The sequence below is a fragment of the Candoia aspera genome, chromosome 3 (genome assembly GCF_035149785.1).
Source record: "Candoia aspera isolate rCanAsp1 chromosome 3, rCanAsp1.hap2, whole genome shotgun sequence".
Classification (NCBI taxonomy): Eukaryota; Metazoa; Chordata; class Lepidosauria; order Squamata; family Boidae; genus Candoia; species Candoia aspera.
The window spans coordinates 42,466,412-42,481,921 of record NC_086155.1 but is presented as its reverse complement, the minus strand read 5'-3'; the positions used below and the strand labels follow the sequence as shown (position 1 = coordinate 42,481,921).

General features: G+C 38.0%; 1 protein-coding gene across 1 annotated transcript in view; it reads right to left on the bottom strand.

Annotated features, from left to right (window-relative positions):
* PLXNA2 (plexin A2) overlaps window positions 1-15,510 on the bottom strand; it is a 483,155-nt gene that overhangs the window by 55,605 nt on the left and 412,040 nt on the right. The window contains exons 19-21 of the mRNA XM_063297455.1: window positions 13,851-14,085; window positions 10,501-10,643; window positions 7,883-8,151 (exon numbers count right to left, since the gene is read on the bottom strand). Of these exons, the coding sequence (XP_063153525.1) occupies window positions 7,883-8,151; window positions 10,501-10,643; window positions 13,851-14,085 (647 nt within the window). The remainder of the gene's footprint in view (window positions 1-7,882; window positions 8,152-10,500; window positions 10,644-13,850; window positions 14,086-15,510) is intronic.

Here is a 15,510-nt window from a genome sequence, read left to right as displayed (position 1 = left end):
ACATTCATCCAGCTCCCATTCCTCTCCAGAGACCCCTTCTCTTTGTATTTTACCACACACACATCTTAAGTAGCTTACTCCCACTGCATTAAACTTACTTTTATGTTTTTCCTGACATATCTCTATCTCCCACTTCCATATAGAAAAATAGGCAGAAGCATGCTTTATAAACACTGTTTTCCCACTTCTTTTGACAAATATTTATTCCTTGAAATAGAGCACATAAAATCCACTGCTCTTCTATCAGCTTTTCTACAGTATGTCTTAAAATTTCTCCGTCCATTTTCTCATCGTCAGTAAACTTTGCACATATACTTGGACTTGTAGTTTTCCAAATCCTGTGTATAAATTGCAATCATTCAGTCCATTTACCCTCTCAAACACAACTATTTTCATCTTTGATTCATTAATTTTCAGATACATATTCCTCATTGCATCACATAATGAATCTAGCATTTGCTACATAACATATAGATTCTCAGCAAACAAAGCAGCATTGTCTATGGCCAAAGTACACACACATTCACATCCCTAACATACCTCTAACATCACAACATCCAAGCCTATTTATTTTATCATATGCATTTTCTAAATCAACAAATATACAATAGTTTATTTCTCACATTCATGTATTTTTCTATGACCTCTTGAAGATAAAAGGTCTGATAGGCACACCCTGTTGTCTGATTGTACACCTCAAATTTTGATCATTGTATCCCCCTTTTTCACCAGAATTCTGCCAATTTCCCAGAACACTTAAGAAAATGATTCCCTCTGCCCAGCCCCCTGTAGTTTCTCTATTCACTTTTGTTATCTTTTCCTTTGTGCAGAGGAACAATAATGCAATGACACTGTATTTCAGTGTTTTTAATGTATTTTAACAGTATTCTGGAAATATAAAAATGTTATAAGGTACTCTCAAAAGTAAAAAAGAAAGCAGGAAGGGAAGAAGATTATCTGGACCCTTTTCAATCTGTTCTAAACCTGGATATAATACTGAGATGGCATTGAGTGCACTTGTAGATGATCTCTGGAAGAACCAGGATGGAAATGATGCATTCATCCTAGCCCTCCTTGATCTCTCAATAGCTTTCAATATTATCAACCATGGTATCCTTCTGGACTGCCTTTGGAACTTAGCAGTGGGGTCATTATGATATAGTGGTTCTCCTCCTCCTTCTTCCAGGACTGGCTCAAGTTAGGGACTTGCTCCCTAGACCCCTGTTCTGTAAGGTCACTCAGGGCTCTACATCCTTTCTCCTCCTATTTAACATCTTCATAAAGCCACTGGGTGAGATCATCCATTTGTACAGAGTTAAGTATCCTTGGTTTGCTGTTAATACTCAGGTATACATCTCCACCTTGGGTTGACCAAGTGATGCCATCAAAGTTCTTATCAGTGTCTGGAGGCTATGGGGGCCTATATGGGGAAGAACAGGCTTTGACTCAGTCCTAGTAGGATAAAGTGGCTACGGGTTTTAGAACCTTATGGATCTGGGCAACTTCCATTTTTAATTCTGGATGTGGTTTCACTCCCTCAGACAGAACTGGTACACAGTTTGGGGGTCCTGCTTGTGAGGGTTCTTTACTTTCCAAGGACTGGACACACCACAGCATAGCTGAGCTATACACAATGCTTTATTGGGGTCACCTCCCATCTGGATTATTGCAGTGTGTCTATGTGGGACTGCTCTTGACAACATCCAGAAGCTATATCTGCTCCAGATTGCAGCAGAGTATTGTTGGATACAGCATGGTACACTCATGTAACTCTGTAACTTTGTGATTTGCACTAGCTTCCAGTACTTTTCTGGGTGTGATATAAGATAGTGATTACTACCTGTAAAACTCTTCATCACACAGAGTCCCCTAACTCCAATTGTTTCTGCCCATTACGCAAGATGTGACATGGTGGGTATGCTTCAAGTCTTATCTATGAAACAATGTCATCTAGTAGGTCCCAGGAGTTATGCCTCTCTGTCATAGCACCTGCCCTATGGAACAGCCTAATCCCAGAGATTACAATGGGCCTGACCCTGCTGAATTTTCATAAAGCCTTGAAAGTCTGGCTTTTCCCCTAGACGTTGGGCATGGTTTTTGGATGAGCCCATCTATAAAGAGATTATGATTGGTTGCATTTTGTTCTTTTCTTTGCTTTACTTGTTTGGTTATTCTTTTTTTTTAAGCCTATGTAAGTTGTTCAGAGTTGCAATTTGCAGTTGGTTGGCTATACAAATTGAACAAAACAAAACAAAGGAAAAAAAGTACAAAAATACCCCAAGCAAGATAGAAATTATTATATAAAATAGATTACAACGTTACAAGCATTTTTATATTTTCTTGTATGAGAATTGCAATATAAAACCTAGAGAATCAGCTGGCTCACACAATTGAGTGGGAAGTGCAGATCAGGTGGTCTCATTTTACCATGTGCACTAATAAAATCTTCAAGCCCCAGTAGCTCCATGCATCAAGACAGCCCAACACTTGCTGTTTACAAGTTAAAATTGCATCTGTCTGTCTGAGGAATTATGCCATTTCATCTCTGCACTGTTTGAGCAGAAGGCCTGGAGGGCCAGAGAAAGAAACCGCACACAGAATCAGGTAACCCACAACTTAAAAACACAGGAGGAAGACACTTTGCTTTCAGCATTGCTCTGAAATTGCACTGCTTTTCTGACTTCAGAGGGCATTTAAAATCCAAATAAATATGAATCTCAGAGTTTTTAGTCTAATTTGAAATGGGAGAGTGGGATTAGATAAACCCACTGTTATTGCTCTGTAATAAGAGTGCTGGTGGTTTGTTCTTAAACTTAACATCATCCCATTTATCCTAGCCAAATATGAAGGTCACATTTCTAAGCAAGTAAAAACCAAACTATGCTACTTAGCTTCTTGCATCACAAAGATTTTTTGAGAAAATTTCAACAGAACTTTGGGGATGAAATTGTGTCTAGTTGTCATTTGTACTTTAATACTATTGTCATTTGTACTTTAATACTATTTAATTAGTATTAAAGCACTAGATAGGAAATAGGAGCACTTATTATATTTGGAAAAAAAATCTAAAATAGAGTAGGCTTTAGTGTTCCTATTATGGCCATCCCATAGTAAAATAATTAACATTCATAAACACTATAGTGCAGTTTCAAAATATGACCTTGGAACTTATTCCTAATGCAGAATCCTTTTATAGTACATACAATATCCTTACTTACACCATCTGTTTAATTCTACAACTCCTGGATGTACATTGAAATCCTTCTCTCAAACTTAGTTTATTAGAATGCATAAGAATATTATGAAGCAATAATGGCAAATTTTGCTGTTTTACAGCCATTAGTATCTTTCTCATATCATAGTGTGAGCAGACTTTAAAGAGACAAGAACACACTGAGTAAATCTGTGGAGTATTATACAGCACATGGCCACTGCCCTGGCAAATGGACTATTAAAAATATGTGTGAGGAAACTTTCCTTGGACTAATAGGAATTACATGTATTGAGCAAAGTCTTTCTTCTGGGGTTACCTCTTTTTGGATAGAAATCTGAAACTTTATTGCTGACTGGGAAGATTAGCCTATGTGCTATTCTTTTATGTGAAGCAAACCAAAAAAACATAACATAACATGAAATGGCTTTGTCATAAAGACAATGTTCCTTCAGAGATTCAGATAAATTAGGTGTACTGAATCCTTGACCTGGATCTCCCCTTAGATTAATCTCCTGTCCATTCCAAATTCCTGAGGAAACATGTTTTCCTATATACTTGTCCTTCATCTTGTTCCCTTCCTTTTGACAGTCCTAACAGAAGATGAAGTAGGCTGGGGAAAGGTGGAATTGGTGGCCATAGGGAGTAGGGACAAGTGTCTGAGTATGTCTGTGACCTAAAGCCCTGTGTAACTTTAAGGCAGTGCTGAGATGGATGGTTCTTCTGTGCTTTTACCCTCCTATGTGGGAAAAAATGACCTGCATCTTGGAAAGTAAGGTATTCATCTCATATGCTCTAGAAGTGCCTTGCCTTAAGGCTCAGCGGCCAATGTAGCATAATGTCCCAGTTGTGCTCTACACAGCTTCTGGCTTGAAGGAAAATTTTACTCTGCATCAGAGGCCTTGAACAGCCAGTTCATTTCCCGTTTCTGTACCCAGTAACAAGATGTTAATTTTATTGTATAATTTCATTGGTGGTTACATCAAGGTCTTCAGATGGATAAAAGAGAATGATTGCCTCTAATACTTCCCTTTTGAAGAGCAGAGAAGAGCTATCACAACACACAATACCCCCATACATTTTATAGGGCCTTGTCACCTTTCTACTGCTGCCTTACAAACTAAAATGTGGGCCACTGTAGGTAGAGATATGGAGCTATCAGGCTATACATTGATAAAAAAGCAATGTTAGTTGTCTGTTTCTGACACTCCCCATAAGATTGTATTCAGACAGAAAGTCAGAGGGAAAAAGAGAAACCATATACAGTATTTCTACCATACACAGTACATTATACCACCTACAGTGACTTTACAATGTATAGCAATTTTGTTTGAAAAAAAAGGAACCTATACAAGGTTTAAAATGTGTTCTCAATGGCTTGCAAGAATTGGGTATGCTGAAATCCATGCATGTAAGGTCCCATGGGAAAAAAACAAGAACTCAGCATGACCTAATTGGCCCCTCTGATTACTTGACCATTCACAATAACTAGTTTTTTTTGGGGTGGTAGTGGTGGTGGAATGCAGACTCTTACCAACATATCAGGTAAGCTAGAAATGGAGTGAGCTGGGAATAAAAAACTGACATCTGGAAAATGTAGAATAATATGGCTAATGTTCTTGCAGGTCAGGGTCAGGCTGCTGAAGCTGAACAATGCATTTAAATTGTCAAACTGTCAGAACCTCCACCACATATTCTTACTTATTACTGACACCTAGGGTCACCCCTTGTGGAGCTGCTCCTTGACAACAGAGAATCCTCCAAGAACTTTCTGATGCAGGTCAGGTGAAAAGCTCTTGTAAGGATCTCCAACAGTTTCTAAGACACCAAAGGTGGTACAAAACAGCAGTTACAAAAGCAGGAAATCACATGGGGATATGGTGTTTCTTTCTAGACTGAGAATTCTTTGCTCTTTATTGTCTGATCACAGGGACTAAAAAAACACATTTTTGTTTGTATTTATATTGATATGTGATGATTAAAGTTCCCAGTCTGAAATGATTGTGGACTGAGAAACCTATTCCCCTCTGAATAGGTTGCCTCCTTCAAGTTCTCAGGAACTTCAGGTATAAAGTAATTATAATATATTATAATTAGGGCAGATTAATATCCAATATTTGTGTCGATCATGTCAAGCTGTGGAAAGTGCTCAGAAAAATGGGAACCCCAGAACATCTCATTGTCCTCATGATAAACCTATATACAGGTCAGGAAGCTACTGTATGGATAGAACATGCTGAAACAGACTGGCTCCAGGCTGGCAACGGAGTGAGACAAGGCTGTATACTCTCTGTATACTACTTACTTATTCAAACTATATGCTGAATATATATTAAGGGAAGCTGGATGAGCATGGTTTTAAAACTGGAGGAAGAAACATCAGTAAGTTGAGCTATGCTGATGACATTACCCTGATAGCTGAAAATGGAAAGGATCTGCAAGCCCTTGTAATAAAAGTCAAGGAGCACAGTGAAAAAATGGACTAAAATTAAATATAAAGAAGATCAAACTAATGATAACAGGTAGAACAACCACCCTCAGAATTGACAATATGGCTACTGAAGTGGTGGATAGGTTCTGCCTTTTAGGATCAACCATCAACAGTAAAGGAACTAGCAGTTAAGAAATATGCCACAGACTAGCACTTGGTAGAGCAGCCATGAAAGCCTTGGAAAAGATATTTAAGTGCCATGATGTGTTTATACCTACAAAGATCAGAACTGTGCAAGGTATGGTATTCCCTGTGGCACTGTATGGAAGTGAAAGTTGGACTTTAAGGAAGCAAGATAGGAAGAGTATTGACGCTTTTGAAGTTTGGTGTTGGAGAAGACTCCTCAGTATACCATGGACAACCAGGAAAACAAACCAATGGATTATCAAACAAATCAACCCAGAGTTCTCACTCAAGGCAAAAATCTTGAGGCTCAAATTATCCTACTTTGGACACATTATGCAAAGACCTAGCTCTCTGTAGAATGCTCTAATGTTGGGAAAGGTGGAAGGAAAGATTAGAAGAGGACAGCAAAGTGGATAGACTCAGTTACAGTGGCGATGGGGGTGCCACTGGAAGAGCTGAAGGACCAGGTTAGGGACAGATCATCATGGAGAAAATCTATTCATGTGGTCATGAAGATTCAACAATGACTCAGTGGCATGTAATCAATCAATCAATCAATCCATCTCCAATATTTAGTTACACATAAAAGTTTAACAAAAGTACCACTATCTAAAGATTTATTCAGTTGTTTCAATAACTAAAAATTACACATATTACTTGCACAGTACCCAAACATGATCCTTCCTACAGGATGCCTATACATGTGTGTATGTGTGTACATAAAAATATGAGATGTCTGCCTATCTAATTACAAATACTATATTTTTACCAGCTCAAATCAATCAACTGCAGGATGAAGGCATCTTCACTGAAAGTTATGGACTGGAATCGACCATACAGATCCAGTGCAGATTGGTAGACAGATGGTTTTCAACTTCCTAGTCTAGGTCTGAAAGAGAATGACTGGCCCAAAGTCACCCAGGCAGCTTCTATGTCTAAGGGAAGACTAGATCTAGGTGTCCACATGCCACCCACACCCCGCAGTCCAGCAGCTTAACCATTATATCACACTGGCTTTTTTTTTTTTTTGCATTTTTAGAATGATTCAAAAAGAAGGGCAGCATTGGCACCCCCTAAGCTTTGGTATCACAGGTCAGTGCTTATTGGGCCTTAACCTAAAGCTGGCCCTGAGTACAATATATAGCAAGAATAATTCTTGAATCATGGAAATCAACAAATGCTCAGTTGTTTGTTTGAAAACTTTCCCCTCCAGACTCCATATGTGTAGATATCCTATAAAGGCTGACATTACTGAATATTACAAGAGTTATTTGGATTGCTCACAATCCAAATACTTCCTGAATACCAGAAATAGCACATATCAGAACTTACAGTCACTTACTACATTTTTCTGGCCCAACACTAGTTATATTAGTGTAGCATCATAAAATGTGACATCATATAGGAACTGGCATAGTATTATGATTCACTGATTAGCAGATAAATTAGCATAGATCTTTGGAATGCAAATGTTAATTAAATAAAACTAACATGGAATTTGTTACTTACTTATGTAAGTAAGTTCTCTTACTTATGTGCTAGTGTTACATGCCTTTCAAACAGGAAAATGGCCCACAGTATCAACTCTTGACAGGAGAACGGGTGAGTTTTCTAGTTTAACCAAATGACTATCTACAATAACTATAATACTGAGCTGTACAACACCTGCCTGTTTCCTGCTGGCCAGCTCTAATATAAGTTGCTACTGTTGCCTTGTTCTGTGTCTGCTCACTCAGAAATGTTAAATGCACAGTTGAAGTCTCATCCTCTTTATCTCTGCTTGGTCAACAAATACAACCAGTCAAATGCTAATTTCAGAGCAGTCAGTGGGAAAGAAGAACAGTGGCAGGCATATCAAGCATTTTAACTAAGGCACCAGTTTTCCTAGATGCAAATTGCAGTAGTAACCTCATAGGATCTTGAAGTTATACTTGATAAATGAATCTGAGGAAGCAGTCCCATCCTCACCCCTGAAACTCACACTTGTGTAAACAACCACTTTTGCTCTGAAACTACCGTCTTCCTGTGCAAGGTTCCAAATTGTCCACTCTTACCTGCGCAGAAGCAGCTTGGGGTGGTTTTTGTTCTCCAGGTTCTTCTCAATCAGGTCAGACAGCAACTGCTTCAGGACATCAGTGGCATATTCTAGCTTTCCCTGAAGCCCTGTCATGATGAGGGAAGCCACATTGCCACGGTCACGCATGGAGAAACTTCGCTGTAATTCCAGGGTACGGATAAAAGTCAACAAAAAGACCTTATTGTTGAGTAGCTGGGCAAAGAGCTTCAGGGCTTTTTCAACATTCTGCTGTCCATTCCCTTGAACCTATAAAATTGCAAGAGTGTTAACTTTATACCCTAAAAGTAAATATGTCAACTCAAACTGGAAACCACTTTTAGACTATAATATAATACATGGATTGGTACTACATCCAAAATTTGGGTTTAACCATGCATAAAATCCCTATCTCAATTTTATGAGATACCTAAATCAGAATAGATTCTTAGTAATATGGACTGAATTTATTATAGCTATAATTCCATTCAGTGATTTATATTGTGTTGACCATCATTCTTGATATGTATTCACTTTTAGTTTAATAGCGACCCTTAATCTTTTAACATGACATAATATATGAAATATATTAAAATATTTACAACTAATTAATGATATATTAGAAAGCTGTAACCTCCATGACATTTAAAAAACCCCTTGTTTATTACTTGTATTATACCTTTTACTCTTTTTCATGTTCTCTTTTATGCTTGTTGACAAATTTTATTTAAAATATTCAATTAAAATAATTAAAAATTGGAAGCGTGTTCTTCAGAATCACTTTAAGGAGTAATGTTTCTTATGCTGTTATGTTGTCTGTGTTCCAAGTTTACAACAAAATATACTTGAGTTGTGAGCTGCTGCACAGAAGTGACATTCACATAGGCAAGGTACTGATTTAGACTCCATTGTAAAGCTCTAATACACACACACACACACAAGCTTTTCTGATAGTCCTTGATGTAAGCAATAAATTATAAACCAAAATAATAAAACACTATATGTAATTCTTTTCCAAAGTTTCACTAACTTACGTTTTCAAGTTACTCATATTACATAACTAAGCAGCAGTAGAATTAATTAATCAATCAAATTTGTCACTGCCTATCTCCTCCCACCACAGGGACTCTGGGCAGTATTGGTGACACATTATCATAGCTTTCCAGGGAAAGTCAAAATCAGTTTCAACCATCAGTTTTATTTGCTATTTTCTAATGCATACAAGAGAAAACAAGGAATGATGGATGATGTAAACACTAGTATTCCCAGGTATAATTCTGATACACCCATTCAAACAATTCAGTGAATTTCCTCTTACCATGTGTATTAAGAAAATTAGGGAAAGCAATGAAATGTGTTTGATGGCAACCTAAATCATTTTAAGATATAAAAACGCCCAATCTTTGCAAAAGAAGGAAAGAAGAAAAAGTGAAATGAATTTACTAAACTAAGCATATTTAACAGTGCTTTTTTAACTCAAGTTTTGATCCTCCAGCCTTGGACTACATATGACCACAAACAGTACCTGCCCAGTTTATTTTAATTGAAGCCCTAGCGAAAGACTTCCTATAATAATCAATATACTAACCAGCAATAGGTAGGATACTGTAATTCTCCTTGTAAGAATGCAGACTATGCATTCTTTCTATCATGAGGTATCACTTCTTTGCAAGCTACAGTATATGGCCAGAAGAACCAAGTTTTCAACCAATTTCTTCCTGGAGAAAGGAAGGAGCTCTAGCTTTTCAGACAAAGAAAGCAGTGAAATGGCAAATGTCTTTTCAGGAGCCATCAGCAGCAAAAAATTAAAACTATTTTCACAAGGCACCCTTGTGGCTGATTGAGGCATGAGTATTCCCATGTTATTACTCTCACACATGCAGTGTTTATAATGAATGTGCAAAAATGTTTCTGATGGAGTTTCCCCTTCATTGTTTTTCTATGGTCAAATGTCAGCAGCAGCATTTTCATACAGAATAATGGGTCCCATCTGCTCCTGCAGTTGCTTTAACAACATGAGAAAAAACTCAAAACTGGGATGTCTGGTGATGTGCTTAGTAAACTCAGCATACAATATAGACAAAGCTGAAGTGATGTGACCAAGGTCTTTCTCTTGCACAAAAGCTTTGCCAAGTGGAGGACAAGATGTAGAAATGCTCCTTTGCAAAATGGGAGGCTTATTCCTCTTGGCGAACCAGAGAACAGTTTTCCCAAGCTCCCCTTTGCCTTTTTTTTCCCCCCACAAAGGGAGAATTCAAAGAGAATTTAAGCAGTCATTGGTAATAAATGCAGCTCTTTTGCTGTTGGTCATGGAGGACTAGTCATGGAGTTTTAGCAAGAGAGAATGGAAAAAAAATGTCAGGGCAGCAGCTACACAAAAGCAATCAAAAGGAAACAAACTGTGTTTAAAATATATAAAATGCAAGGCTTATGTTATAATGAATGTCAGTGTTCATTGTGCTTATCCCAGCACTTCTAATAAGATTCAGCGTGGGAGGCAGAAAGGTGCTTTCACAGCTGTGTGGGTTTTAATCAAGCTTCTCAGAAGGGACCTGGGGAACAACATCACTAGTTACCTGATGCGACTGAGACAGAGAGAACATACAGCTACTCTATTACCTCTAGTTCACGCAGGACAGGGTGATCTTCAATGCCAGGGAAGAGGACTCTCATGGCATATGTGCGATAATCAAGATACGGGATCCCTGAGCGGTCCAGGTCACTGGTTAACTCATTGATGTCTGTCTGTAGCTCTGCAAAAGCTATTAGGGAAAGGTAGTGAGAAAGACAGGCAATCAAGAGACAATATATTAGAGGGGTGGCTGAGGTACAAACTATCAAGGACTACAAATGAGCCAACTCTGGAAGCTCATTTACTCCAGCCCTCCCTGTGTCACCAAGACATGCCCTGAAGCAGGGAGCCACTTCCTCAGTATGAAAGAGAAACAGCACAATGCAAAGAACAGATGCTGAAATAAAACACGCTTGCTAATTTGTATTCTGTTCACACCTTGTATGTAAGCACTGAAAATGCCTTGGAAGGCACTAGATAAAAATAAAGATCCTATTTTTAAATCAGTTTGTGTGGCTCTCTCACTTACTCTACCCCCTCTATTCCTCATGTCCTTTTGATGTAGCTAGCATAAGGAAACGAAAATCCCCATGTTTTATAGCTTATCCAGGGTCAAGGAAGAAAACTATGCTTTTGAATTGAGATACTGCAACAAGATTCACATTCCTAACAAAAGGTGCTCCTGATGTACATAGTGGGAGAGCATGGAAACTGATATAGTCCAATTGTAACACTAGGGCAATGTGTATAAGGATAGCACACATGTAGCACTTGACTAATCTCTTCCTCTCCAGATGAAGATCTGTACAATTACTATGTGCACATGGCAGTTATCACATTTCACCCCTCTAATATATTGTGCTGGAGTCATCATAGCACCATGAAAATTAACATGCTAAAGGGACTGTCGAAATCTTGCTGTGCTGAATGTGACAATCTACCCAAATATATTTGTTTGCATTTTCTCTCTCTCTCTGTCTCTCTCTCCCTCCCCCACCCCTTGTATATACACACACTCTGTCCAGAAGAGTGCAGCTCTATGTCCAGCTCTCTGTGCAAAGGAGTGCAGTGTTAGGAACAGCTAAGATACTGCACAGAACCCTCAAACTCCCAGGCCTCTGCTAGAGGACCTGAGGTTGAGCAAAACACCTACTACCCATAGGGGCGAGTAGGGAATTTTTATCAATCTGTGTAAAATGTGTACATGAGTCACAATATCAAATCCATCAAGAGGTGGTGGCACATTCCAATATCTAGAAGAGCAGTTTCAGCAAATTCATAGAGAAAAAGGCAATAGGCAAAAAGACCTTTTGTTTGATGCTATAGTTAAATAATTGAGACTTTTCAGTCTATGCTGATCTATGGAAAATCACTCAGGTAGCCCAATTTACCTTCTATCTGCCTTTCCTTTCCTTTCCTTTCCTTTCCTTTCCTTTCCTTTCCTTTCCTTTCCTTTCCTTTCCTTTCCTTTCGTTTTCTGCCAGCCAGATGTTGTAACAGCATTTAATATTCTAAGCTTCTTGATTTTTACACCAAGGTGTACAAATTATTTTATAGCCTAGCTCCAGCTCACCTTGTGCAGCACTTGGATCATTGCAAAGAATCCTGGTTTTCCTTAATATCCCCATGAAATGACTTCTGAAAAAGATCTGCAGATTGCCAGGCCTAATGACCTGGCACCGACAAATTTTACACATCTCGCTGAAATAGGATCAAGTGCTAATCCTGTTCTCCACACATTAGTCAAGCAAAGGATGCCTCTGCATTCAATACACTTGTTACTGTCTTCCGACATAGAGACACTCATGGGAAAGAATTCCAAGCCTCTCTGGCTGCAAAAGAGGACATTTTACAACTATATGTGTGTTTGAGAGAGATTGACCAAATGTTTATTTGACAGCTGTATGTGGGGCTCAAGCCCTCTTAAATTCATATTGGATCAAAGGAAATAGGTTAAGCAGAAGGCAGTTACCATGGAAACTAGACTTGGACTGCTCAGTATTGGAGATGTACTCAATGAATGGAGAAAAGTTGTATTAGACAAACCAGATAGAGTTTGTGTGTGCATGTTTATGGGAATGAGTATGCAGTTTGTTTGTTTTTTGGTATGAAATATCCCATCCAGTCAGTGTTAGAAGTAAATCCCACTGTGCTCAAATGGGGGAGGGAAGGTTAAGCCAAAGTAAGAGTACAAATATTGCTACCTTAATCATATCATATTAATCATATCAATAAAATAATTCCAAAATAATTTATTTGGTTGCTGTAGCCAATCAGACCCTTTCAAGTGAAATCTGCATTTAGTTTCAAGTTTGAAAGAGGCAAGTACTCACTGTGTTTCCCTGGCTCTCCTTAGATGCAATAATAGGTAATGAAATAACTTAATTATGAAACCATGGCTCTTTATTTTTTCTTAGGTCATAGCCTCTCTAATTGCATTCTTCAGTTGGAAAGTCTATGCCAGGATAATCTAATTTCAGATAAGCTCTTGTGAGCACATGGAATTTTTTACTGTCACTACAGAGGAATATGAAAGCAGCATCCCCCCAAAGGATCAGACATGGCTCGGTGCTTGCACAGGGGGCCTTTCACCTTTTTCTTCACAGAGGAATAAAATAGGGACACCTCTGGGGATTAGTGATACTGAAGCTTAGAAGTATTTGTATTCCTGCAAATAAGAGGTGTATCTCAAGTATGTTAATAGTGCACATGCCTTTATGAAGTTTTACATAGGTTAAGTAAAATGACTGAAATGAATTTATTCTTTGAGCCAATGACACTGCAATAACTCTTACCGGGATGATAAAAGATAATAAGGAATTAATGGACATGGCCATTTGTCAGTGTTATATTTAGCTGATAATAGGAACTAAATGAAGGACTGAAATGCTAAACAGTTCTTCATTATACATGTGTGTGTGTGTGCATGTGCATGTGGGCATGGGTATGCATGTATAGGCATAATTATGCATGTTTATGAATGCATAAAGGCATGAAGTAACATTCTTCAGTACCTATTTTAGGACTAACCAAGGTAGGGTGAAGAGCAGTAGATCTTTGGAACTTTATTACCATAGTCAGGAACTGATCAGCTCAGCTGATATAATCAGCCTGAGATAATAAAATGAACATAGCAGCCATTTGTCATGCATTGCATTATATTATTATAGTATTTTGGACTTTTTACAGTAAATTGGCAGCAGGGTTTTGGATTAAGAATCTAGGTACTGCCTTCACCTCTCTGATTGCTTCCCTCACCTGAAACTGATTTCTGTGACTCACTTTCTTTCATATACAAATGATGCTCATAAACAATTAAACCAAGTAGTCCCAAGCCTGAATGGATTGAATATTTTATTGGACAATTGATTTGAAATTAACTAGGAGTAATACTGACCTTCTTTGCATTCAAGGGCTACCCGAGACTCTAGGTTGTCCATCTGCATCTGAAGTCTCTTGAGCGTGAGGTCATTTTCACGAGACTTGCGCTTGTAGGCAATGAGAACAATGATGACTATGATGAGAAGAAGACTGCCTCCTGCTGCAATACTGACAATAGCTGGCAAAGTCAGCAGGCTGTCGGAGATCACATTCACCGAGCCAGGTGAGAAGATGATGCCACCTACATGCACCTAACCATTAATGACACGGCAGTAAATCAGAAGATTACATTACAGTGTGTATAGAGATTAATTTGGAATAAAAACATTCACTTGGAAAGGCGACATTTGTACAAAGAACTTAACAATGTGCTAGTAAGGGTGAAAGAAGTGCTGGGAATAGGAGTAGCAATGAAAAAGAACAATTGTCCTATATAAGTCTTTCTGTTACTCTGCTTGGGAGTTAATGCAGGGGTGAAAACTGTTAATTTCTGTCCAGTAGCTGTTTTTTTTTTTTTTGAAAAAAAAAAAAAGAAACACATGCTTTTAGGCACTGGAGCCTGACATATTACTCCTGTTCTGGAAATAATTCCCCAAATGCTAAATACACTTTTTAAAGTCATAAAAAGCTATTCATTTGCTAAGCTGCAGATAAGACCTTGCAAATAGCATCCCCATAGAAACAAAGGTCACATTCTTCTTGAAACGCAGAAAAGCTTTCGAGTTATGATATATCTGTTATCCTGGCGTTATCTCCTGCGTTCTTTTGATTATATGATCTCTTCATTTGACTTTCATAAGCATTCAGCTTTCCTTTATAAGATATTATATTGGATATTAGAGAATGAGAATTTCATTGACAAAGGAATGTACAGGGGCAGTAGAGAAGGGGAGGAAAAAATGAAAGAAGCAATGGAAGGGCAAGATTGAGGGAGATATTGTAGGGCTGCCAAAGAATAAACTGGAGGGCACTTCATGGGTGTTTGGTACAAGCCCTTATAATATCATATACTGTACATCATGACATCACTATACAGATGATGTGAAGACTGACACAAATTTCATGTTTTCGTCTTTCGTGCAATGATATCACATATCTGACATCACTTGTCACTCTTACACTCCTGCAGATATTCATGGAGCAGTAATTGATGGAGTTATATTTTACAGAACATAATTCTGATACTATTGGAGAGGATAATAACTATAGCATTATTGCAATAGGGAGTATAACATTCAAAGTATATAAGTCAATAACATTTGCTATATTTCCTGCAATACTATAAACTTTAAAATATCGCTAGGTAGGCCTGATTACTGCTTTTGGCTTCATCAGATTCATCTAATGAAAAAATAAAAGTACTTTTTTGTTATATTTCAGTTCAGTTCAGCTCAGTTCTGAAGGTAAATTTGGAGAAAATTATCAGCAGTCAAAGCATCATGCAAGCTCTGTTAAACTTCTTCAGAGATTGTCTGTCTAATCTCCATTTATATTATGCACAGATGATGGTGTCTTATATGGAGAACGTTGCTGCATTACTTTCCCAGTACTCCAGCTCTCATTTATTTTATGAAAAAAATGATGTGCTTTATAAAGTAACCCAACACATGTTCACACCAGTATTTTGCTAAAATCAAGACTACCAGGGACAAAGGCAGAAAAAAATCTTGTGTAAT